Below are 27,707 nucleotides of genomic sequence, written 5' to 3'. Positions count from 1 at the left end.
GAAGTCTTCAATGTTTTTGTTACTATTATGTTGGAACTTGAGCATGATTCCTATCAGAGGGAGGGGCTGCAGACGGGGAGGGAAGTTGAAAGTGAAAGTATGAAGTCATACTTGTCAGACTGCCAGACGCCATTTTACAGCTTGACGGAGCAGGAGGACAACAGGGTGAGTGTTAACACCAGGATCTGCTTTCTAACACATTCATTATTTACTCTGTCAAACTGGATGTCAGAAAATAACTTATTGGTTAAAAATGTGCGTCATAGAGTCCAATGAGACTTCTGCAAGTGTTGTGAACTTTTATTATTTCCTGTTTCCTGATTCATCAGAGTTACATGTGACGCAGTCAAAATGGAGAGCGGCCTGAAGGCTGACTGATTTCATGTCTTTTAACCAAGTTTATTATTAAGATGGTTTAGATTGAAACAAGTGTGTGTGTGTGTGTGTGTGTGTGTGTGTGTGTGTGTGTGTGTGTGTGTGTGTGTGTGTGTGTGTGTGTGTGTGTGTCTCCAGTGTTACTGGTTTGTCTCTCAGACTGGAGAAGATGAGTGATTTAAAAGATGAGGAAGAGGACACATCTCCAGTCCCCAGCTGTCTGTCTCTGAAGAGTGACCGGTCTATGTGGGAACCTATAACCTTCAGAAATGACCCTGGACCCTCAGACACAAAGTAAGAGTCTGTTTCTACTGTAACCTGACCTGAAGAGGATTCTGTTTTTATGTCATCTGATAATCTAAACTGTTTAATGAAACCCAGTAGAGTACCTTAACAAAGTTGGACTCTTGCTCCTTGTCATCGTCAGCAATAGTGTAGCGGCCAAAATCATATAGAAATAAAACAGATAATTAACTTAAAATAATGCAGCCACTGCGGCACTAGTTAGCAGATCTTACGCAGGGCAATGATCCAAGTCCAGACAAGATTATCCGTTGTGCATTTATTATGATCCAATATCATTGACAATGAACAGGTTTCCTATGGTTGGTTCCTTTAAGCCTTTCCTATGGCTTTCCTTTCTTGTGTTTGGAAAACCCTGTTAAAAAACCGTTTGCCTGCTAGTGCTCTGGCTCCCACCTCCACCTGTCTCCAATATGTACAATTACACCAGGTGCTCTAATCACAGTGCCCAAACATGCCTTCAAAATAAGAGCATAGAAACGACTTTAACTTATGACACTAACTAAGAATACATTTACAATAAACACTATAAACAGCAAGACAAATAAATGTTAAACTATTAAATAATATTAAGAGACATATAGCTCCAACAAATAGTAAATGATCTACCAGTGAAATCATCCTCACACTCTACATGTTGGACTTTGTGTTAAATTAAGCAAATAAAATACAAATATGAAAACGTTTCACACTCAAATGCATTTTAACAACAGAAACCCACAATCAAGACTCAAAAACTCTAAAGATCTTTAATCAGGTGAACAGTCATAGATCAAAATCAACTCTTTAAATAAACTAATGATGTTTAAAACATGTGTTGTTTCCACAGACAGAGAGCAGAGTCTCCAGTCCCCAGCTGTCTGTCTCTGAAGAGTGACCGGTCTATGAGGGAACCTATCAAATTCAGAAATGAACCTGGACCCTCAGACACAAAGTAAGAGTTTCTACTGTAACCTGACCTGAAGAGGATTCTGTTTTTAGTACATTAACAAAGTTGAACTCTTGCTCCTTGTCATCATCAGCAATAGTCAAGTCTCCTCTGATTTGGGTGCAGTTTCCCCTTGAAAGGGACTTGAGGCATCTACTGACTTTGAACAGGGTTCCACTCCAATGACACAGCTTTACTTTTCAGTCTTTTATTTCAGCAGTTTACTTGAAACAAGAAAGATGCATTTAGACAACTAGCAAGTTATTAAAAATAAACAAAGCATGCAAACAATACACTGACACTGCTGCCTTAATTGTGAATATTTTACAAATAAACTGGGCAGACTAAGCACAGAAATATTCATTTTAAACATACATTCTCTAAACCCGAGCTCTTTTAAAATCTCTGCAGATTGACTGGATTTTATTAGAAAGGTTTTTAGTAAATCAAATGAATTATTTATAACAAGAAAGATTGTATTTATTTATTGTTCTTCTTAAATTCAATGTATTTAACCTCCTAAAATCGTATATATCCTTTTAACACCTATCAGAGTAGGCTAATTGCAGGATGTTAAAAATAAATAGGTCCTTCTTTTATCTATCCTTTTAACAATAACTAACAGAGAGTCTAATGCTGCATTCACAATGCGATGTTTGGGGGCGGTGCGATTACATGTAAAGTCAATGCAGAGATGCGGACAGACGCAAATTCACTCCGGCGGCGAGCATGAAGCGGTGGACGTGGTGCGAATCACGCGATTGAAGCGGGCCGCCTCAAATGCAAGAGTTACATTTTTTCAACTCGAGCGTCAAATTCAGGTGGCGCGTTCTCACGAAAGCCAATCAGCGTTGGGATTCCCTCTGACGTCCTGCTGTTGATCAGTTGTAAAGATGGAAGAGATGATCGTTGTGGCTGTGAGTGGGTTCCCGGAGATGTACGATACACTTCCACAGAAGGTACAAGGCAGCAATAGTTGTTCCTCCATAGTCAAGGACAGAAATAACCAAAACGATCTTGCATGGAAGTGTAAACAACCTCAACTGTCCGTCAACGGCGCGGCGCGTCAACGGTATGTCTGTTTTGAATGACGCGATATAACAAACTGCAAGCTGAGGTGAAACTCGAGCGTTTAGAGCGAAGCGAATATTCACATCGCGTCCGGTGTGAACGCAGCATAAGCTCAGAATGTTCTGCAAAATTAGCGCACCAAATTGATACTTATATAAACAATGGTTATAAAAGGACACGTGGCACACACGCAAACAATTACCAGAACATAAAACATCTGAGCGCACCGTGGCTCTGCGGACCTCTCACACAACACTAAGGATCTGAGTGTCTGACCGGCTGCCTGTGAGGACTTGGTAGAATGCTTCCCGTCTGCACTCTTCAGTGTGTTACCGGCTGCCTGTCCTGACTTGGTAGAATGTTTTCTATTTTTTTATTGATATGTATTTATATATATTATTTTCCGACTAATTGTAATCTGTATTTATTTGATCATTATTATAGCCTCAGGCTCTGTTTGACTTCACAGCAATAGTAAATGATCTACCAGTGAAATCATCCTCACACTCTACATGTTGGACTTTGTGTTAAATTAAGCAAATAAAATACAAATATGTAAAACGTTTCACACTCAAATGAATTTTAACAACAGAAACCCACAATCACGACTCAACAACTCTAAAGATATTTAATCAGGTGAACAGTCAGAGATCAAAATCAGCTCTTTAAATAAACTAATGATGTTTAAAACATGTGTTGTTTCCACAGACAGAGAGCAGAGTCTCCAGTCCCCAGCTGTCTGTCTCTGAAGAGTGACTGGTCTATGGGGGACCCTCTAACCTTCAGTAATGAACCTGGACCCTCAGACACAAAGTAAGAGTCTGTTTCTACTGTAACCTGACCTGAAGAGGATTCTGATTTTATGTAATCTAATATATTAAACTGTTCTTTAATGAATCATGTGAGCACTTTGTAAAGGGAACACGCAGCAGAGTACAGCAAGCTAACATTATTTGAGGATAATTCAATATGCAATTATATTATCATTGTATCTGTGGTATGAAAGGGTTTTAAATAGCAAACATGTTGATAAATACTGATTTAAAACTAAATATATATCATCCAAAACATTCTTTAACTACTTGGGCATGTTTATGATATGTCTTTTTATGATGTTTATTAATAATAGCAGTCACCTGGTGAGCTGGTTGAGTTCAGCATTAGCAGATATAACAGAGTTTCAGAGATTACATGTAGAGTCAATGCAAAGACCCAGATCCGTGCCTGGCAACACGAAGGAAGTGAAGATGGGAAATTCATATCACCTGCGTATTCGTGCAGCGTGACACATTTCAACTTGAGTGTAAAGTCTGTGACGCTCTGTTACAGAAAGCTGTCAGTGTTGAGATTGTGCTCCTGTGGTCTCTGACGGTCTGAGGGGAATCAGAGAGGAGAACAGAGCTCTCCAGCAGCTCATATTCAATCAGGGTTATTCATGTTCCTGTTTAAACCAAAGACTGTCTGTGGTGCTAACAATATAGTCACTGCTGTACGTATGACTACATGAAGTTCTTCTGAGGGCTGATGGAGCAGCTAATGTTAGCCTAGCTTTAATCAAACCCATCTCATTCAGAAAACAAACGTTTGTAAATGTTTACGCTCGTTGTGTTGGAGTCAGACCTGACAAAGCTTTAACTCAGTATCAAATCAGTATCATTCTGTTGTTATTCAGGCATCCTTTCCAGATGTTTATTGCTATGAATTCACAGCAGATTCTCTGTAAGTTGGGTTTATAGTGTACCAGGTTAATACAGCTGTGTGTCTTAGTAGCAGGGTTCGTACGGGTGCTTGAAATCCTTGAAAATGCTTGAAATTTGACGTGGTGTTTTCAAGGTTGGGAAAGTGCTTGAATTTTGGGAATGGTGCTTGAAATTGAGATAAAGTGCTTGAAAATGTAAATGCTTTACTTTTACAATAAATTGCTGTCTGACTGAATAGTTCGCTTTTTAGATTAAAAGAAAAATAATTGCTTCGCTTCTAAAACAGCTCCTCTGCGGCCTTCCCGCGCTATGTGCGCGACCTGCAAGTGTTTGTGTTGCTGTGACCTGGGCATTCTGATGAGAGAGAGATGACTGTGTGCCAGGAGGTTGCCGTTTCAACGAGCGTTGGCTAGCAGAAGACAAATACAAGCCATGGCTAAGACGAGGGTCAAGCCCACGAGTAGCCTCCTGCAAAGTTTGCAACATAACGATGCGAGAGTCTGCGCTGACGAGCCACATGAAAGGTACGCCGTAGAAGAGCATTTTAGATTAGGCTAACGTTGCATGTTACGTTTGTTTAAGCTAACGTTAGCGAGCTGAATAGCGAACTCCATGAGGGATAATAATAATTGCAGGGGACAATCATTTCAGAGGAGCGTACCTATGTTATGTGCGTTACAGTCGCCATCGTGTGGTGTTCAGAGGATGAAGCACTCAAGGCATTTTGTGTTATAGCATAAATATAATCTATTGATTTGACACAGAGCGATTTTGAAAGCAATGTATTTCTACTGGTGGTATGTTTCGTGCCTAAACCAAATGTGACTTGCTCTATCGAAATCAGTCACATCGACCCGAAGACACATCTTCGTTTGTATTACTGGTCTGGGGGAAGCTCGCGAGTGTGTGTGTGTGTGTGTGTGTGTGTGTGTGTGTGTTTGTTTGTGTATTTTTGCGTTTGTTTCCCGGGGAAACACTCACAAGAAACACCGGCTGTTGTTATGCCTGCTGTGACGTTAAGTTACTCAGTTCTCTGCTTGTAATTATGCCGAAGCTTCAAAGTTGTATTTATCATCTGAATTTGCCGAAAGAAGTTTAATATTCTGAAAGCCAAGACTTTGTTTATTTGAAAACAGATGAAAACAAACTGTCTTTATATAAAATTGAAGTATTATACAAGTAAAACTACATGTTGCTTTAATCCCATGTAATGGTAGAATGAACACAGTCTTCCTTTGAAGATGTAGAAGTCAGGTTCTTGAGTAGTCAGCATTACCTACAAATCATTGTACACATTTGTAAATATTATTTTCCACTTGTTTCCATTGTGAGTCTATTTCTATGCAGCTCTGCGTGATTTTGTGGCTACAATTCAGACTAATACGCTACTAGAGGTGGAATAAGTACTCAGGTATTGTACTTGAGTAAAAGTATAAGTACTCAGATCTTGTAGTGAAATTATAAGTACTCAGATCTTGTACTTGAGTAAAAGTATAAGTACTCAGATCTTGTACTTGAGTAAAAGTAGAAGTACTCAGATCTTGTACTTAGCAAAAGTAGAAGTACCAGAGTGTAGGAATACTCTGTCACAGTAAAAGTCCTGCATTCAAAATATTCCTCAAGTGAAAGTAGAAAAGTATTCTCATCAAAATATAGTGAAAGTAGCGACAGTGAAAGTAGTCGTTGTGCAGATTGGTCCATTTCAGAATATATGATATGTTTTATAATGATTGATCATTAAAGTGTTCTCAAAGCTGGTAAAGGTGCAGCTAGTTTGAAGGACTTTGTATACTGCAGGGTAGCTGGTGGATTCACTCCAGGTGGAACTAAAGTCTGATTCAACACTTGATTAGATTTCACATCATTCATCCAGATCTGTGAAGTAACTAAAGGTATTAAATACATGTAGTGGAGTAGAAGTACACCATGTACCTCTGAACTGTAGTGGAGTAGAAGTACACCATGTACCTCTGAACTGTAGTGGAGTAGAAGTACACCATGTACCTCTGAACTGTAGTGGAGTAGAAGTACACCATGTACCTCTGAACTGTAGTGGAGTAGAAGTACACCATGTACCTCTGAACTGTAGAGGAGTAGAAGTACACCATGTACCTCTGAACTGTAGTGGAGTAGAAGTACACCATGTACCTCTGAACTGTAGTGGAGTAGAAGTACACCATGTACCTCTGAACTGTAGTGGAGTAGAAGTACACCATGTACCTCTGAACTGTAGAGGAGTAGAAGTACACCATGTACCTCTGAACTGTAGTGGAGTAGAAGTACACCATGTACCTCTGACTTATGTTTACTGCCAACCTAAAAGTACCTCAAAAATAGTAATCAATAATGTATTGAAAAGTTATTTGGCTGATTGTTGTATATCGGCTCAGACAGGTTTATATGGGACATACAGATGGGTCACTGATTTTGAAATATTAAACTTAGTTTTATTTTCATAAATTTTTCATCCTCGTGTAGAAGGCTATCACAAAACACACATGTGGTTGTTTATAGCATAAAGAACATCTGATTTAATGTGAGGTAGGGAAATAATCATTTGAGTATGTGTATATAAATATGTAATTTACAACAGCTGTAAGCTGCTTGAAAAGCTGGAAAATGCACCTTGAAAATGCTTGAAAAGTGCTTGAATTTGACTTTGGAAAAGGTGTAAGAACCCTGTAGTAGATGCAGTGCACTTGTGCTCCTCTGGGGGATGTCATGAATCCAGACAGGATGCTCTTTGGTTTCATGATAATATGAATTGTAAGCTATCTACCTATACCACAAAGGTATATTGTAGAGACCTTTTTTTAAATATCAAACTAGAATGTTCCCCCTTGTTGTACCTTTGGGGATAATCAGCTCCCCTAAAGTGCTATAAAGGATGTGTTCCTCTCCACAGAGGGAAGAGGCAGAGTGGTGTTCCTGTGGAGGAGCAGCTGTCCAGCTGTGCTCTGTGTCAGGACGTCCTGAAGGATCCAGTCTCTACCAGCTGTGGACACTGGTTCTGCAGACAGTGCATCACCTCATACTGGGAGCAGAGACCTCCATCAGGAGACCCCTCCTGTCCCCAGTGTGGAGAGAGATCCAGAACCAGAGCTGGCCTGCAGACAGCCAGTCAGAGCAGCTCTGTGCGAGGTAAGAGGCCGAACTCATGCAGCGTCTTATTCCTCTTCCTGGTTCATTTGGTCTGGATCAGGTATTCTGTTGTAGAGCATAGACATTAAGCTGTTTGCAAAACATTTCAACTCAGTCTATTTTTTATTAGTTTTATTGTTAGATTCTCAAAAGCATTTCCTGATTCTCTCGTGTTCCCTTCTCTTCCAGCAGATAGTGGTCTGCAGGAGGTTCTAGATGAACATAGGCTCAGTCTGAGGAGGAGATGTGAACGTGTGACTGAAGGAACTGATCAAAGTGAAACCCTCCTCAACAGCATCTTCACTGAGCTCTACATCACACAAGGCCAGAGTGAAGAGGTTAATACCCAGCATGAGGTGAGGCAGCTGGAGACAGCTTCCAAGAAGGAGACCCTCCATGAAACTCCAATCAAGTGCCAGGACATCTTTAAAGCCTTACCTGACCAGCAGACTCTCATCAGAGCGGTCCTGACCAACGGAGTCGCTGGAGTTGGAAAAACCTTCTCAGTGCAGAAGTTCACTCTGGACTGGGCCGAGGGTTTGGGAAACCAAGATGTCAGTCTGGTGATCCCGCTCTCCTTCAGGGAGCTGAACCTGATCAAAGGTGAGCAGTACAGTCTTCTCAGGCTGCTCCATGTTTTCCATCCCACCTTACAGAAGGTCACAGCAGAGCAGCTGGCTGTCTGCAAAGTGCTGTTCATCTTTGACGGCCTGGATGAAAGCAGACTTTCTCTGGACTTCAGAAACAATGAGGTTGTGTCTGATGTCTCTCAGCAGTCCTCAGTCAACGTGCTGCTGACAAACCTCATCAGGGGGAAGCTGCTTCCCTCGGCTCTCGTCTGGATAACTTCCAGACCTGCAGCGGCCAATCAGATCCCTCCTGAGTGTGTGGACAGGGTGACAGAAGTACGAGGCTTCACTGACGCCCAGAAGGAGGAGTACTTCAGGAGGAGATTCAGAAAGAAGAAGAAGGCCAGCAAAATCATCTCTCACATCAAGGGCTCCAGGAGCCTCCACATCATGTGCATGATCCCAGTCTTCTGCTGGATCACTGCTGCAGTTCTGGATCACATGTTGACTACAGACCAGAGAGGAGAGCTGCCCCAGACCCTCACTGACATGTACTCACACTTCCTGCTGGTCCAGACCAAGAGGAAGAAGCAGAAGTATGAAGCGGGAAATGAGACGAGTCCACAGCAGCTGACGGAGGCTGACAGGAAGGTTCTTCTGAAGCTGGGGAGGCTGGCGTTTGAACATCTGGAGAAAGGAAACATCATGTTCTACCAAGAAGACCTGCAGCGCTGTGGCCTTGATGTCACCGAGGCCTTGGTGCACTCAGGAGTTTGTACACAGATCTTCAAAAGAGAGAGTGTGATCTTCCAGAAAACAGTCTACTGCTTTGTTCATCTGAGCATTCAGGAGTTTCTGGCTGCAGTCTACATGTTCCACTGTTACACCAACAGAGACACAGAGGTACTGAAGGACTTCCTGCAGGGAGACTGGCCCTATGAGAACAGTGAAAACAGAGATCAGGATTACCCATCCCTGGATGTCTTCCTGAAGGGAGCCATGGGGAAATCCCTCTGTAGTAAAAATGGCCACCTGGACCTGTTTGTCCGCTTTCTCCACGGCCTCTCTCTGGAGTCCAACCAGAGTCTGTTAGGAGGCCTGCTGGGTCGCACAGGCAAGCGTCCAACAATCATCCAGAGAATCTTCAAAGGCCAGCTGGGTCGCAAAGACATCAGACCAGAAACCATCCAGAGAGCCATCAAGAACCTGAAGAAGATGAGCAGTGATGAAATCTCTCCTGACAGGAGCATCAACATCTTCCACTGTCTGACAGAGATGAAGGACCACTCAGTACATCAGAAGATCACAGAGTTCCTGAAGTCAGAGAACAGATCAGGGAAGGAACTCTCTGTGATCCACTGCTCTGCTCTGGCCTACATGCTGCAGATGTCAGAGGAGGTTCTGGATGAGTTGGACCTGAGTCAGTACAACACATCAGATGAGGGACGACGGAGACTGCTTCCAGCTGTGAGGAACTGCAGGAAGGCCAAGTAAGTCCAGATGTGATTAACTTTATAAACTAATGTGGATCAGGAGTTTAATTATTCAGATAAACACTATAACATTTCTGCTGTTTAAATACTGAGAGCAAAATAAAACCAGCACTGTTCTTCTATTTATTTATAATAATAGCTAAACTGAAGCGTTCCTCTCTTCATATTGAGTGAAGGAGGCGACATGTCAAACACATGAAGGACTCTAGAGGTTTCTCAGCATGTGATCACACCACACAGCAGGACTTACAGTTATCAGAGAAATATGTTATTATTACTTTCTAGTAGTTTCTTTATCATTAAACAGACACACGTTTTCATCACAATGTGTTGGAGTTTAAAATCAGATCTATATCATTTCCCACCAATAACAGAGTTATGTCTTAATGCTGATATACTGAGAACATCTGATGGTATTCAGTTTGAATATTGAAACTTTATTGTTTTGTTAATTGTGTTTGTGTTCGCAACACAAGTTCAGATGCTCAGAGAAGCCTAAACACTTTTCTCTGGGTATTGTCCACAGTAATGACTGTTACATGTCTGATATGTGTAATGTGTATTTGTCCTCTCTTCTTCATGTCTCTTCTACATCAACATGTGTCCCCTCTTCTTCATGTCTCTTCTACATCAACATGTGTCCCCTCTTCTTCATGTCTCTTCTACATCAACATGTGTCCCCTCTTCTTCATGTCTCTTCTACATCAACATGTGTCCCCTCTTCTTCATGTCCTCTTCTACATCAACATGTGTCCCCTCTTCTTCATGTCTCTTCTACATCAACATGTGTCCCTCTCTTCAGTCTTCTACATCAACATGTGTCCCCTCTTCTTCATGTCTCTTCTACATCAACATGTGTCCCCTCTTCTTCATGTCTCTTCTACATCAACATGTGTCCCCTCTTCTTCATGTCTCTTCTACATCAACATGTGTCCCCTCTTCTTCAATGTCTCTTCTACATCAACATGTGTCCCCTCTTCTTCATGGTCTCTTCTACATCAACATGTGTCCCCTCTTCTTCATGTCTCTTCTACATCCAACATGTGTCCCCTCTTCTTCATGTCTCTTCTACATCAACACGTGTCCCCTCTTCTTCATGTCTCTTCTACATCAACACTTTGTCCCACCTCTGCTTCATTCCTTCTACATCAACATGTGTCCCCTCTTCTTCATGTCTCTTCTACATCAACACGTGTCCCCTCTTCTTCATGTCTCTTCTACATCAACACTGTGTCCCCTCTTCTTCATGTCTCTTCTACATCAACATGTGTCCCCTCTTCTTCATGTCTCTTCTACATCAACATGTGTCCCCTCTTCTTCATGTCTCTTCTACATCAACATGTGTCCCCTCTTCTTCATGTCTCTTCTACATCAACATGTGTCCCTCTTCTTCATGTCTCTTCTACATCAACATGTGTCCCCTCTTCTTCATGTCTCTTCTACATCAACATGTGTCCCCTCTTCTTCATGTCTCTTCTACATCAACATGTGTCCCCTCTTCTTCATGTCTCTTCTACATCAACATGTGTCCCTCTTTCTTCATGTCTCTTCTTCATCAACATGTGTCCCCTCTTCTTCATGTCTCTTCTACATCACATGTGTCCCCTCTTCTTCATGTCTCTTCTACATCAACATGTGTCCCCTCTTCTTCATGTCTCTTCTACATCAACATGTGTCCCCTCTTCTTCATGTCTCTTCTACATCAACATGTGTCCCCTCTTCTTCATGTCTCTTCTACATCAACATGTGTCCCCTCTTCTTCATGTCTCTTCTACTCAACATGTGTCCCTCTCTTCATGTCTCTTCTACATCAACATGTGTCCCTCTTCTTCATGTCTCTTCTACATCAACATGTGTCCCTCTTCTTCATGTCTCTTCTACATCAACATGTGTCCCCTCTTCTTCATGTCTCTTCTACATCAACATGTTCCCCTCTTCTTCATGTCTCTTCTACATCAACATGTGTCCCCTCTTCTTCATGTCTCTTCTACATCAACATGTGTCCCCTCTTCTTCATGTCTCTTCTACATCAACATGTGTCCCCTCTTCTTCATGTCTCTTCTACATCAACATGTGTCCCCTCTTCTTCATGTCTCTTCTACATCAACATGTGTCCCCTCTTCTTCATGTCTCTTCTACATCAACATGTGTCCCTCTTCTTCATGTCTCTTTACATCAACATGTGTCCCTCTTCTTCATGTCTCTTCTACATCAACATGTGTCCCCTCTTCTTCATGTCTCTTCTACATCAACATGTGTCCCCTCTTCTTCATGTCTCTTCTACATCAACATGTGTCCCCTCTTCTCATGTCTCTTCTACATCAACATGTGTCCCCTCTTCTTCATGTCTCTTCTACATCAACATGTGTCCCCTTCTTCATGTCTCTTCTACATCAACATGTGTCCCCTCTTCTTCATGTCTCTTCTACATCAACATGTGTCCCCTCTTCTTCATGTCTCTTCTACATCAACATGTGTCCCTCTTCTTCATGTCTCTTCTACATCAACATGTGTCCCCTCTTCTTCATGTCTCTTCTACATCAACATGTGTCCCCTCTTCTTCATGTCTCTTACATCAACATGTGTCCCTCTCTTCTTCATGTCTCTTCTACATCAACATGGTCCCCTCTCTTCATGTCTCTTCTATCAACATGTGTCCCTCTTCTTCATGTCTCTTCTACATCAACATGTGTCCCTCTTCTTCATGTCTCTTCTACATCAACATGTGTCCCCTCTTCTTCATGTCTCTTCTACATCAACATGTGTCCCCTCTTCTTCATGTCTCTTCTACATCAACATGTGTCCCCTCTTCTTCATGTCTCTTCTACATCAACATGTGCCCCTCTTCTTCATGTCTCTTCTACATCAACATGTGTCCCCTCTTCTTCATGTCTCTTCTACATCAACATGTGTCCCCCTTCTTCATGTCTCTTCTACATCAACATGTGTCCCCTCTTCTTCATGTCTCTTCTACATCAACATGTGTCCCCTCTTCTTCATGTATCTTCTACATCAACATGTGTCCCCTCTTCTTCATGTCTCTTCTACATCAACATGTGTCCCCTCTTCTTCATGTCTCTTCTACATCAACATGTGTTCCCTCTTCTTCATGTCTCTTCTACATCAACATGTGTCCCCTCTTCTTCATGTCTCTTCTACATCAACATGTGTCCCCTCTTCTTCATGTCTCTTCTACATCAACATGTGTCCCCTCTTCTTCATGTCTCTTCTACATCAACATGTTGTCCCCCTCTTCTTCATGTCTCTTCTACATCAACATGTGTCCCCTCTTCTTCATGTCTCTTCTACATCAACATGTGTCCCCTCTTCTTCATGTCTCTTCTACATCAACATGTGTCCCCTCTTCTTCATGTCTCTTCTACATCAACATGTGTCCCCTCTTCTTCATGTCTCTTCTACATCAACATGTGTCCCCTCTTCTTCATGTCTCTTCACATCAACATGTTGTCCCTCTCTTCATGTCTCTTCTACATCAACATGTGTCCCCTCTTCTCATGTCTCTTCTACATCAACATGTGTCCCCTCTTCTTTCATGTCTCCTCTACATCAACACGTGTCCCCTCTTCTTCATGTCTCTTCTACATCACCACGTGTCCCCTCTTCTTCATGTCTCTTCTACATCAACACGTGTCCCCTCTTCTTCATGTCTCTTCTACATCAACACGTGTTCCCTCTTCTTCATGTCTCTTCTACATCAACATGTGTTCCCTCTTCTTCATGTCTCTTCTACATCAACAGGTGTCCCCTCTTCTTCATGTCTCTTCTACATCAACATGTGTCCCCTCTTCTTCATATCTCTTCTACATCAACATGTGTTCCCTCTTCTTCATGTCTCTTCTACATCAACAGGTGTCCCCTCTTCTTCATGTCTCTTCTATATCAACATGTGTCCCCTCTTCTTCATATCTCTTCTACATCAACATGTGTCCCCTCTTCTTCATGTCTCTTCTATATCAACATGTGTCCCCTCTTCTTCATATCTCTTCTACATCAACATGTGTTCCCTCTTCTTCATGTCTCTTCTACATCAACAGGTGTCCCCTCTTCTTCATGTCTCTTCTACATCAACATGTGTCCCCTCTTCTTCATGTCTCTTCTACATCAACATGTGTCCCCTCTTCTTCATGTCTCTTCTACATCAACATGTGTCCCCTCTTCTTCATATCTCTTCTACATCAACATGTGTCCCCTCTTCTTCATGTCTCTTCTATATCAACATGTGTCCCTCTTCTTCATGTCTCTTCTACATCAACAGGTGTCCCCTCTTCTTCATGTCTCTTCTATATCAACATGTGTCCCCTCTTCTTCATATCTCTTCTATATCAACATGTGTCCCCTCTTCTTCATATCTCTTCTACATCAACATGTGTCCCCTCTTCTTCATGTCTCTTCTATATCAACATGTGTCCCTCTTATATTCATATCTCTTCTACATCAAACATGTGTCCCCTCTATTCATATCTCTTCTACATCAACATGTGTCCCCTCTTCTTCATGTCTCTTCTATATCAACATGTGTCCCTCTTCTTCATGTCTCTTCTACATCAACAGGTGTCCCCTCTTCTTCATGTCTCTTCTATATCAACAGGTGTCCCCTCTTCTTCATGTCTCTTCTACATCAACAGGTGTCCCCTCTTCTTCATGTCTCTTCTACATCAACATGTGTCCCCTCTTCTTCATATCTCTTCTATATCAACATGTGTCCCCTCTTCTTCATATCTCTTCTACATCAACATGTGTCCCCTCTTCTTCATGTCTCTTCTATATCAACATGTGTCCCCTCTTCTTCATGTCTCTTCTACATCAACATGTGTCCCCTCTTCTTCATGTCTCCTCTACATCAACATGTGTCCCCTCTTCTTCATATCTCTTCTACATCAACATGTGTCCCCTCTTCTTCATGTCTCTTCTATATCAACATGTGTCCCCTCTTCTTCATGTCTCCTCTACATCAACATGTGTCCCCTCTTCTTCATGTCTCTTCTACATCAACATGTGTCCCCTCTTCTTCATGTCTCTTCTACATCAACATGTGTCCCCTCTTCTTCATGTCTCTTCTACATCAACATGTGTCCCCTCTTCTTCATGTCTCTTCTATATCAACATGTGTCCCTCTTCTTCATGTCTCTTCTACATCAACATGTGTCCCCTCTTCTTCATGTCTCTTCTACATCAACATGTGTTCCCTCTTCTTCATGTCTCTTCTACATCAACAGGTGTTCCCTCTTCTTCATGTCTCTTCTACATCAACATGTGTCCCCTCTTCTTCATATCTCTTCTACATCAACATGTGTCCCCTCTTCTTCATGTCTCTTCTACATCAACATGTGTCCCCTCTTCTTCATGTCTCTTCTACATCAACATGTGTCCCCTCTTCTTCATGTCTCTTCTATATCAACATGTGTCCCCTCTTCTTCATGTATCTTCTACATCAACATGTGTCCCCTCTTCTTCATATCTCTTCTACATCAACATGTGTCCCCTCTTCTTCATGTCTCTTCTATATCAACATGTGTCCCCTCTTCTTCATGTCTCTTCTACATCAACATGTGTCCCCTCTTCTTCATGTCTCTTCTACATCAACATGTGTCCCCTCTTCTTCATATCTCTTCTACATCAACATGTGTCCCCTCTTCTTCATATCTCTTCTACATCAACATGTGTCCCCTCTTCTTCATATCTCTTCTACATCAACATGTGTCCCCTCTTCTTCATGTCTCTCTACATTCAACATGTGTCCCCTCTTCTTCATGTCTCTTCTACATCAACATGTGTCCCCTCTTCTTCATGTCTCTTCTACATCAACATGTGTCCCTCTTCTTCATATCTCTTCTACATCAACAGGTGTCCCCTCTTCTTCATGTCTCTTCTACATCAACATGTGTCCCCTCTTCTTCATGTCTCTTCTACATCAACATGTGTCTCCTCTTCTTCATGTCTCTTCTATATCAACATGTGTCCCCTCTTCTTCATGTCTCTTCTACATCAACATGTGTCCCCTCTTCTTCATGTCTCTTCTACATCAACATGTGTCCCCTCTTCTTCATGTCTCTTCTACATCAACATGTGTCCCCTCTTCTTCATATCTCTTCTACATCAACATGTGTCTCCTCTTCTTCATGTCTCTTCTATATCAACATGTGTCCCCTCTTCTTCATATCTCTTCTATATCAACATGTGTCCCCTCTTCTTCATGTCTCTTCTACATCAACATGTGTCCCCTCTTCTTCATGTCTCTTCTACATCAACATGTGTCCCTCTTCTTCATATCTCTTCTACATCAACAGGTGTCCCCTCTTCTTCATGTCTCTTCTACATCAACATGTGTCTCCTCTTCTTCATTGTCTCTTCTATATCAAACATGTGTCCCCTCTTCTTCATGTCTCTTCTACAATCAACATGTGTCCCCTCTTCTTCATGTCTCTTCTACATCAACATGTGTCCCCTCTTCTTCATGTCTCTTCTACATCAACATGTGTCCCCTCTTCTTCATGTCTCTTCTACATCAACATGTGTCCCCTCTTCTTCATGTCTCTTCTACATCAACAGGTGTCCCCTCTTCTTCATGTCTCTTCTACATCAACATGTGTCCCCTCTTCTTCATATCTCTTCTATATCAACATGTGTCCCCTCTTCTTCATATCTCTTCTACATCAACATGTGTCCCCTCTTCTTCATGTCTCTTCTATATCAACATGTGTCCCCTCTTCTTCATATCTCTTCTATATCAACATGTGTCCCCTCTTCTTCATGTCTCTTCTACATCAACATGTGTCCCCTCTTCTTCATGTCTCTTCTACATCAACATGTGTCCCTCTTCTTCATATCTCTTCTACATCAACAGGTGTCCCCTCTTCTTCATGTCTCTTCTACATCAACATGTGTCTCCTCTTCTTCATGTCTCTTCTATATCAACATGTGTCCCCTCTTCTTCATGTCTCTTCTACATCAACATGTGTCCCCTCTTCTTCATGTCTCTTCTACATCAACATGTGTCCCCTCTTCTTCATATCTCTTCTACATCAACATGTGTCTCCTCTTCTTCATGTCTCTTCTACATCAACATGTGTCCCCTCTTCTTCATGTCTCTTCTACTCAACATGTGTTCCCCTCTTCTTCATGTCTCTTCTACATCAACATGTGTCCCTCTTCTTCATGTCTCTTCTACATCAACATGTGTCCCCTCTTCTTCATGTCTCTTCTATATCAACATGTGTCCCCTCTTCTCCATGTCTCTTCTATATCAACATGTGTCCCCTCTTCTTCATGTCTCTTCTACATCAACATGTGTCCCCTCTTCTTCATGTCTCTTCTACATCAACATGTGTCCCCTCTTCTTCATGTCTCTTCTACATCAACATGTGTCCCCTCTTCTTCATGTCTCTTGTACATCAACATGTGTTCCCTCTTCTTCATGTCTCTTCTTCATCAACATGTGTCCCCTCTTCTTCATGTCTCTTCTACATCAACATGTGTCCCCTCTTCTTCATGTCTCTTCTACATCAACATGTGTTCCCTCTTCTTCATGTCTCTTCTACATCAACATGTGTCCCCTCTTCTTCATGTCTCTTCTACATCAACATGTGTCCCCTCTTCTTCATGTCTCTTCTACATCAACAGGTGTCCCCTCTTCTTCATGTCTCTTCTCCTCCTAGAGCTCCATTGAGTTCTTTGTAACCACATCTCTCTCAGAGGGGCGTGGGGGGGGGGCTCCTTATTTTCATCTACAGTAACAGACAGAGAATCAGCACTTTGGAAACAGGGCTGAAACAGAGGGGATTATGGGTAATGCTGCAATGATCTGTTTGGTGTTTCAGCCAATCAGAGACAGGCTCTGGATATATCTGAGACCTGTGATATAGTAATGAGAAACTGTATAATAGGGGAACTTTTGATTTCTGTTTCTTTTGGTAACAGTCAGTGACAGCAGGAGCACAGACATGTGATCAGATCACACCGACAACTCATTAAACTCTACTATAATATATTATGATATAAAATAGACTAACAGCAAATCTCAATCAGAACATATGTCAAATATGTTTTCATCAAATGCTTCAAGTTAATATAATGTTTCCTCTTGTTTTAACACATGTTGTAATATATGTGTTTTTATAGACTTGATGGCTGTGGACTCTCAGAGACTCACTTTGAAGTCGTGGCCTCAGCTCTGAAGTCGGACCCCTCCCATCTGAGAGATCTGGGCCTGACTAACAACCCTCTGAAGGACTCAGGAGTGGAGCTGCTGAGTTCTGGACTAAAGAGTCCAAACTGCAGACTGGAGGCTCTCAGGTCAGCTCACTGACTGCAGTTCATACAGATCTGTTTGTGTTTATCATTTTCTGAATTTGAACAAATACATTTTAATTGTTATTTCTTCCATGTTTGCTAATGACTGCATATTCATCAGATTATCAAAGAGAAGGTGAATGTGTGAGGGAGAGAGTGTGAGCTTCCACAGACTCACCCTGTGCTCCAGGAGTCAGTGGAGATGCTGTCAGTACTGAGGAGCTGTGAGGGAGATGAAGGAGTTGTTAAACATGTGATCAAAGTGAAAGATCCAGATTATCAGTGGATTGTTTCTAAATCATCTCTGACATTCAAACCCTGTTTAACTCTGAACAGATTATTAAACCTGGAGTTATTTCAAACAGGAACTTTGTTTTCTAAAGTGACATCATGTTTTCTTTATTCAGACTGTGGAGTTCTGCAGGTTGTCAGAGATCAGCTGTTCTGCTCTGGCCTCAGCTCTGAAGTCCAACATCTATCTGAGAGATCTGAACCTGAGTGAGAACGATCTGCAGGATTCAGGAGTGGAGCTGCTGAGAGATCTTCTGGAGAGTCCAGACTGCAGACTGAAGACTCTCAGGTCAGTTCACTGACTCTTTGTTACTGCTGGAGGTCTCACATGTTTCATTAGTTATTCAACTTGTTCTTCTACATATATATAACATCCATACGTTTGTAAATGTTGTTTTGTTCACATTTGTATTTCTCTAAATGTAGTCTGCAGTCATAACAGTTGATTGTTTCCTAAAGAAACTATTATTCTTCCACTGCTAGTTGTTCAAGTAAATGTATGTTTTCTTTAGTAGATGCTCTGAATAAAGAAGGTCCTCTGAACTAATATTAGTTTTACATAAAGTGTACTTTGTGACATAGAAATGTTTATGTTCCCAATAGGGATTCACGATCTGGTGAAAAAGTCATATTGAGATTATTGTGGACAATGTTGTGATTTGTGATTGAATGAACAAAGTGTAATATGGACTTGGTCAGGGAAAGGGAAGAGCACAGACAAATGATCATTTTGAAATCTGTGTTTCTCAAAGAATCATAAACAAATACAACAACAACAATATCTGAGCAGTAGGCTACTGTTTGAAAATAACTTAGAATCTGATAAAATCAAATAAATACCAAAATATATCTTCCTTGAAAATAAAGGTTTTCTCTGCATACTTTCTGCACTACTATCCAGAAAATATAAGAACACATGCACATGTTCATTAAATAAGACATCTGGATGCCCAAACAAATGAGGATGCAACAGAGAAAAGAGCAAGTAACAACATGGGGCATATTTAGTGTAACCTCTACAACTGGAACAACATATATGTTAAATAAAAGTGATACCCAAAGTATCGCCATATTACAGATGGAGCATTATTTTTGGCCACCAATGAACCTGAAAAGGATATTGCATTGTTTTTGTTACTTTCATTGCTATTGTATACATTTCTTAAGTGCAATTTAACTCAACTTCCTGTTTTATTTAGACATGCTTTTATTTAGAAGGCGACTTTGCGCTATTAACAGGAAGCTGCTGTTCCCAAAGAAAAGAACTTGATGGAGATGAACGGAGATAAAGTACAGACATTAACGGAGATATCTACATTTAAATACGGCGATATCAAAATAAAAAGTTAACATTAAAGTATTAGCAAGAGGCACAAGGTTAGTGTTAACTGATATAAACTTGTGTCCTGATTCGTTAAATACTGTTTTATAACTTTGCGGTTCACTTGTTTAATGGTTTGCTAAAGTGATGCTAATATGGATGAAGCTTAACTGTAGTTGTTGTGTTGTGTCTTTGTGTAGCTCTTACGTTGATTTTTGGAGTTTTCAATACATTAGAAATCATCAGTCAAGTGTACGACCATCTTTCGGAGGGATGTGCTTCACTTGGTGTTCCGGTTTCCTGTTGTTAGCATTCCAGCTTCACAGTAGCAGCTAGTGCGTTCTTGTGTGTGTAGTTAAATGGAAAATAAAGTGTGCAGTTCCATATTAAACACACCGCCTCCGACTCCCATTCATCGGCTCTACACCACCACATGTTATTATTTAATTAAATCGCAGCCTGTTGCGGTTATGTAATCGCACAAGCTGATATCGTGATTTCGATTCGATTAATCGTGCAGCCCTAGTTCCCAATCATTTAGACGTGTTTTCACAGATAATAAACAGAAGGCTGATATAATGAGTATCCTCAATAACAGAATGACGGTCACTGTTATTCAGGGAAAGATCATTGATTAGGACGCAGTAATGATGAGCTGCACATTTCAGACCTGAACATCTGACTGGATTATAAACTGATTTTTATCCTCATCATGTTTTCTTTATTCAGACTGTGGAGCTGCAGTTTGTCAGAGATCAGCTGTTCTGCTCTGGCCTCAGCTCTGAAGTCCAACATCCATCTGAGAGATCTGGACCTGAGTCTCAACGCTCTGAAGGATTCAGGAGTGGAGCTGCTGAGAGATCTTCTGGAGAGTCCAGACTGCAGACTGGAGGACTCTCAGGTCAGTTCACTGACTCTCTGTTACTGCTGGAGGTCTCACATGTTTCATTAGTTGTTCAACTTGTTCTTCTACATATATATAACATCCATACGTTTGTAAATGTTGTTTTGTTCACATTTGTGTTTCTCTAAATGTAGTCTGCAGTCATAACAGTTGATTGTTTCCTAAAGAAACTATTATTCTTCCACTGCTAGTTGTTCAAGTAAATGTATGTTTTCTTTAGTAGATGCTCTGAATAAAGAAGGTCCTCTGAACTAATATTAGTTTTACATAAAGTTTACTTTGTGACATAGAAATGTTTATGTTCCCAATAGGGATTCACGATCTGGTGAAAAAGTCATATTGAGATTATTGTGGACAATGTTGTGATTTGTGATTGAATGAACAAAGTGTAATATGGACTTGGTCAGGGAAAGGGAAGAGCACAGACAAATGATCATTTTGAAATCTGTGTTTCTCAAAGAATCATAAACAAATACAACAACAACAATATCTGAGCAGTAGGCTACTGTTTGAAAATAACTTAGAATCTGATAAAATCAAATAAATACCAAAATATATCTTCCTTGAAAATAAAGGTTTTCTCTGCATACTTTCTGCACTACTATCCAGAAAATATAAGAACACATGCACATGTTCATTAAATAAGACATCTGGATGCCCAAACAAATGAGGATGCAACAGAGAAAAGAGCAAGTAACAACATGGGGCATATTTAGTGTAACCTCTACAACTGGAACAACATATATGTTAAATAAAAGTGATACCCAAAGTATCGCCATATTACAGATGGAGCATTATTTTTGGCCACCAATGAACCTGAAAAGGATATTGCATTGTTTTTGTTACTTTCATTGCTATTGTATACATTTCTTAAGTGCAATTTAACTCAACTTCCTGTTTTATTTAGACATGCTTTTATTTAGGAGGCAACTTTGCGCTATTAACAGGAAGCTGCTGTTCCCAAAGAAAAGAACTTGATGGAGATGAACGGAGATAAAGTACAGACATTAACGGAGATATCTACATTTAAATACGGCGATATCAAAATAAAAAGTTAACATTAAAGTATTAGCAAGAGGCACAAGGTTAGTGTTAACTGATATAAACTTGTGTCCTGATTCGTTTATACTGTTTTATAACTTTGCGGTTCACTTGTTTAATGGTTTGCTAAAGTGATGCTAATATGGATGAAGCTTAACTGTAGTTGTTGTTTTGTGTCTTTGTGTAGCTCTTACGTTGATTTTTGGAGTTTTCAATACATTAGAAATCATCAGTCAAGTGTACGACCATCTTTCGGAGGGATGTGCTTCACTTGGTGTTCCGGTTTCCTGTTGTTAGCATTCCAGCTTCACAGTAGCAGCTAGTGCGTTCTTGTGTGTGTAGTTAAATGGAAAATAAAGTGTGCAGTTCCATATTAAACACACCGCCTCCGACTCCCATTCATCGGCTCTACACCACCACATGTTATTATTTAATTAAATCGCAGCCTGTTGCGGTTATGTAATCGCACAAGCTGATATCGTGATTTTGATTCGATTAATCGTGCAGCCCTAGTTCCCAATCATTTAGACGTGTTTTCACAGATAATAAACAGAAGGCTGATATAATGAGTATCCTCAATAACAGAATGACGGTCACTGTTATTCAGGGAAAGATCATTGATTAGGACGCAGTAATGATGAGCTGCACATTTCAGACCTGAACATCTGACTGGATTATAAACTGATTTTTATCCTCATCATGTTTTCTTTATTCAGACTGAGGTGCTGCAGTTTGTCAGAGATCAGCTGTTCTGCTCTGGCCTCAGCTCTGAAGTCCAACATCCATCTGAGAGATCTGGACCTGAGTCTCAACACTCTGAAGGATTCAGGAGTGGAGCTGCTGAGAGATCTTCTGGAGAGTCCAGACTGCAGACTGGAGACTCTCAGGTCAGTTCACTGACTCTCTGTTACTGCTGGAGGTCTCACATGTTTCATTAGTTGTTCAACTTGTTCTTCTACATATATATAACATCCATACGTTTGTAAATGTTGTTTTGTTCACATTTGTGTTTCTCTAAATGTAGTCTGCAGTCATAACAGTTGATTGTTTCCTAAAGAAACTATTATTCTTCCACTGCTAGTTGTTCAAGTAAATGTATGTTTTCTTTAGTAGATGCTCTGAATAAAGAAGGTCCTCTGAACTAATATTAGTTTTACATAAAGTTTACTTTGTGACATAGAAATGTTTATGTTCCCAATAGGGATTCACGATCTGGTGAAAAAGTCATATTGAGATTATTGTGGACAATGTTGTGATTTGTGATTGAATGAACAAAGTGTAATATGGACTTGGTCAGGGAAAGGGAAGAGCACAGACAAATGATCATTTTGAAATCTGTGTTTCTCAAAGAATCATAAACAAATACAACAACAACAATATCTGAGCAGTAGGCTACTGTTTGAAAATAACTTAGAATCTGATAAAATCAAATAAATACCAAAATATATCTTCCTTGAAAATAAAGGTTTTCTCTGCATACTTTCTGCACTACTATCCAGTAAATATAAGAACACATGCACATGTTCATCAAATAAGACATCTGGATGCCCAAACAAATGAGGATGCAACAGAGAAAAGAGCAAGTAACAACATGGGGCATATTTAGTGTAACCTCTACAACTGGAACAACATATATGTTAAATAAAAGTGATACCCAAAGTATCGCCATATTACAGATGGAGCATTATTTTTGGCCACCAATGAACCTGAAAAGGATATTGCATTGTTTTTGTTACTTTCATTGCGATTGTATACATTTCTTAAGTGCAAGTTAACTCAACTTCCTGTTTTATTTAGACATGCTTTTATTTAGGAGGCGACTTTGCGCTATTAACAGGAAGCTACTGTTCCCAAAGAAAAGAACTTGATGGAGATGAACGGAGATAAAGTACAGACATTAACGGAGATATCTACATTTAAATACGGCGATATCAAAATAAAAAGTTAACATTAAAGTATTAGCAAGAGGCACAAGGTTAGTGTTAACTGATATAAACTTGTGTCCTGATTCGTTTATACTGTTTTATAACTTTGCGGTTCACTTGTTTAATGGTTTGCTAAAGTGATGCTAATATGGATGAAGCTTAACTGTAGTTGTTGTGTTGTGTCTTTGTGTAGCTCTTACGTTGATTTTTGGAGTTTTCAATACATTAGAAATCATCAGTCAAGTGTACGACCATCTTTCGGAGGGATGTGCTTCACTTGGTGTTCCGGTTTCCTGTTGTTAGCATTCCAGCTTCACAGTAGCAGCTAGTGCGTTCTTGTGTGTGTAGTTAAATGGAAAATAAAGTGTGCAGTTCCATATTAAACACACCGCCTCCGACTCCCATTCATCGGCTCTACACCACCACATGTTATTATTTAATTAAATCGCAGCCTGTTGCGGTTATGTAATCGCACAAGCTGATATCGTGATTGCGATTCGATTAATCGTGCAGCCCTAGTTCCCAATCATTTAGATGTGTTTTCACAGATAATAAACAGAAGGCTGATATAATGAGTATCCTCAATAACAGAATGACGGTCACTGTTATTCAGGGAAAGATCATTGATTAGGACGCAGTAATGATGAGCTGCACATTTCAGACCTGAACATCTGACTGGATTATAAACTGATTTTTATCCTCATCATGTTTTCTTTATTCAGACTGAGGCGCTGCAGTTTGTCAGAGATCAGCTGTTCTGCTCTGGCCTCAGCTCTGAAGTCCAACATCCATCTGAGAGATCTGGACCTGAGTGAGAACGCTCTGAAGGATTCAGGAGTGAAGCTGCTGAGAGATCTTCTGGAGAGTCCAGACTGCAGACTGGAGACCCTCAGGTCAGTAAGGGGTCTCTGCTGGTTCAGCAGTATTGTATGAAACACAGGGAGGTGTTTCTCTCTCTGGGGAAACAGATCAGTGATGTTACCCACTGACTGCAGGCTCTTTCATTCTTCCATCAACTATAGAAGGCCAGCTGGAAATGCACACATTTATATATATTATTATTTATTTATAGCCACTGTCATTTTATTTTGTATATATTGATTGTTGTATTTTTGTATTTAGGTCTTAATGTAAACATGTGTCTTTGATTCTGTGTGTATATATATATAAATATTTGCACACATATTTTTTATATACATATGTTTTTATATTCTGGATTGTGGGAAACAGTATTTCGATCTCTCTGTCTGTGCACACAAACTGGAAGATTGACACTAAAGCTGACTTTGACTTGACATTTAGTAATCAACTCTCTCACAGACAAATGGGATTTGACAGAAGAGTGGAAAAGGTAGTCTGTTTTTATGGGATGTTTTTAGTTTCTAGACTAATGACTGGTTGCTTCCTGTAATGCAGCTGAGAGCAGTCAGTCGTAGTGTTTGCAGAGAAGATATGATGGGATGTAAAGCATGAGATCAGTCAGGACTCTGAAGCTGACTGACTCAAAGAACAAACACTTATTTTAAACTGGATCTAAAACTGTTGGATTGTGTTCATCCCTACAGGATCAGACGTGATGAGACGATCAGAGCCAAGATCCAGAAGACCTGTGAGTACTGAATATCCTCCATTCATCTAGATATGAAACTCTTTCATGGATCATGACCTCAGAGGAAAACAACACTCTTGTTTTTCTCTCTTCATCATTCTGGCTGTTTCTCTTCATGTTTTATTATTATCATCATTATTCTCTCTCTCTCTCCTTCTCCTCTCAGGTGACAGGAAGTGAAGACACACAGAAAGGTGAGAGGTGAAGTTTGTTTATTGAGGTTTCACCGCGGAATAAATGTAGTTATTGGTTATGGTATTTCTGGAGAAAGAAAGTCCTGCATTCAAAATGTTCCTCAAGTAAAAGTAGAAAAGTATTCTCATCAAAATATAGTGAAAGTAGCGACAGTAAAAGTAGTCGTTGTGCAGATTGGTCCATTTCAGAATAATATATATGATATGTTTTATAATGATTGATCATGAAAGTGTTCTCAAAGCTGGTGAAGGTGCAGCTAGTTTGAATGACTTTGTATACTGCAGGGTAGCTGGTGGATTTACTCCAGGTGGAACTAAAGTCTGATTCAACACTTGATTAGATTTCACATCATTCATCCACATCTGTGAAGTAACTAAAGGTATTAAATACATGTAGTGGAGGAAAAGTACACCATGTACCTCTGAACTGGAGTGGAGTAGAAGTACACAGTAGCATAACATGGCAATACTCAAGTAAAGTACAAGTACATCAAAATGGTACTTAAGTACAGTACTTGAGTAAATATACTTAGTGTTAGAGAATAATTCTGTCTTACTCCTGAGATATTTAACCTTTTTTGCCTGTTGACGTTTATGACCAACCCTGACTCTGTTATCTCCTTTAAGGAATGTGCTGCTGCACTTATATGTGGATATTCTCAGTTTATGACCGGTCAACTCTTGGTCACAGAGCCTAACAGTCAGATAAGTGATTCAGTGTCTCCAGATGTTGGGGCTATCTCCAGTGTTCCCAGGTGTTTACGTTATCTCCCCCAATATGTGGATTAACTCTCTGTAAACTAGTTAAAAAGGTCTATCGAGAGAGAGGCTGGTCAGAATTGATGTGGCAACCCACCCGTGCAGTCAGAACCTCTGGCTGCTGTGACTTGTGATGTGACATTTTCCCGCCGATACTTGTAATAAACCACCAGTGTTTGACATCAAAGCTCCAACTCTCCTCGTGTCTCTCTGAGTCCTGACTCTCCATTGCTGTTGAAGTTTCCCTTACACTTAGTTACTCTCCTGATCTGTAAAGCTCTCCCAACATATGCAGGTTAGCATCCGGCAGCTTCTATGTGCTGGGGACCCGTACTCTACATTTCTATCATCAAACTTTGGGCTCCTCCACATCTCTGGGTTCCCAGCAGGACTCTCTGAGCTGCAGACACATTCTTTCTGTGACTTTGATCCAGATATTTGGAGTATAACAACTGAAGCTGTTTCTCCATGTTCAGGAACTCGAGTCCTGCGGCAGGAAGCGGTCCTTCTCTCCAAGAACTCCTGGAGCCAGGCCTGCAAGCTGGTCCAGAACCAGAGTCCAACCGGTCGACCTCGTAAAGTTAAACTAAACTACACGATTATTAAAGATCATGTTTAAATTTAAAAAAAGGATGCTTTCAGACTGCAGGGTTTCCCACACATAGACTCTACTTGTATACAGGTATATTAACAGCCGCCAAAGTATATTTCGTATATATATTTTTTTTGTATCCGTTCGCAAGCACGACGCCATCTGCGATCGATTAACTAGTGGACAATGATCCCTCGCTCTACGCCTCCTGTACCTGTTCGCTCTGTGTTGGGAAAATACTGAATGTTCCTTCTGTATCAGAGTAGCACATGATAACAGAGGCCCTACGTAGCTGTGTACGTAGCCGGATGTCTGACTACATGGATGACGCTCATGAGACACTGTGTTGAAGTCATGATAGCTATGTTCCTCAGAGTGGCATGATGACACAGCCCCTAGAGAGATAGACATATAACTGTCATGTTTATTGCTTACGCAGGCCTTTGCTAATCTGAACTAATGTCAGAATACTGCTTTTAACCGGTATTCCTCCATCTTGTTGACTGTAACTCCCTCTCTTGTATATAAGCATATCAAGGACTCTACTCTGGGAACTATTTGTCCCACGCAGCCCTGTGTGTGATGACTACTTCCATTCTTGCAAGGATAATAAATACATGGATCCTGATATTGAAGACCAAGCCGGTGACGAGTGATATTTGTATAACACTCTGCTATCACGTGAAGGGTCTGCTAACAAGCGACCAGCAGAAAGGGAGACCTTACGAGAAACAGAGAAGACGACGTAAACATCGTTTCTCTGACTACAGTCAAAGCAGATACTTTGTGGAATATAAAAATGAAACTATAAGAATTACTCAGAATGTTCTTTTACAAATATTTCAAATGTTTCTATCCGAGTGCTTTCCTCATGAATTATCCATAAATCTTGGAGTTGTTTTCCTGTGTATTTCATAATCTTAGAGGATATTTGATTTGATGTTTTTGTATTCGGGATTGTGGGAAACGATCTCTCTGTCTGTACACACAAACTGAAAGATTGACAATAAAGTTGACTTTGATTTCATGTAACTTTCAGATCAAAAATGTTTTTATTGCGTTTCTAGAACGCATAACAAGGGTTTGTCCTTTTAGAAATGGAAAGCAAAATGTATGCAAATGACACAATTGTTTGTTCTGGTTATATGTACAAAGGTAAAAATAAAATAAAAAACAAACAA

At 40.5% G+C, this 27,707-nt stretch overlaps 1 protein-coding gene across 4 annotated transcripts; it reads left to right on the top strand.

Moving 5' to 3' along the window:
- On the top strand, positions 1 to 27,707 carry LOC117549669 (protein NLRC3-like). Of its 4 annotated transcripts, none has more exons than XM_034221757.1 (12): positions 1 to 165; positions 514 to 669; positions 1,508 to 1,612; positions 3,386 to 3,490; positions 7,283 to 7,518; positions 7,711 to 9,577; positions 17,720 to 17,893; positions 22,164 to 22,334; positions 24,095 to 24,265; positions 24,938 to 24,981; positions 25,148 to 25,175; positions 26,411 to 27,707. In XM_034221757.1, the coding sequence occupies exons 2-11, from the start codon at positions 545 to 547 to the stop codon at positions 25,159 to 25,161; spliced, it is 3,012 nt and encodes a 1,003-aa protein (XP_034077648.1). In that variant the 5' UTR covers positions 1 to 165; positions 514 to 544; the 3' UTR covers positions 25,162 to 25,175; positions 26,411 to 27,707. The 4 variants fall into 4 exon arrangements, 2 of the variants coding, with proteins under 2 accessions (XP_034077648.1, XP_034077647.1); XM_034221756.1 differs by having other exon boundaries at positions 4 to 165; positions 7,708 to 9,577; XR_004569517.1 differs by lacking the exons at positions 24,095 to 24,265; positions 24,938 to 24,981; positions 25,148 to 25,175; positions 26,411 to 27,707 and adding an exon at positions 18,012 to 18,470 and having other exon boundaries at positions 12 to 165; positions 7,708 to 9,577; positions 22,164 to 22,294.

This window comes from Gymnodraco acuticeps, unplaced genomic scaffold (assembly GCF_902827175.1).
Source record: "Gymnodraco acuticeps unplaced genomic scaffold, fGymAcu1.1, whole genome shotgun sequence".
NCBI classification, from domain to species: domain Eukaryota; kingdom Metazoa; phylum Chordata; class Actinopteri; order Perciformes; family Bathydraconidae; genus Gymnodraco; species Gymnodraco acuticeps.
This window is presented reverse-complemented; position numbering and strand designations above follow the sequence as displayed.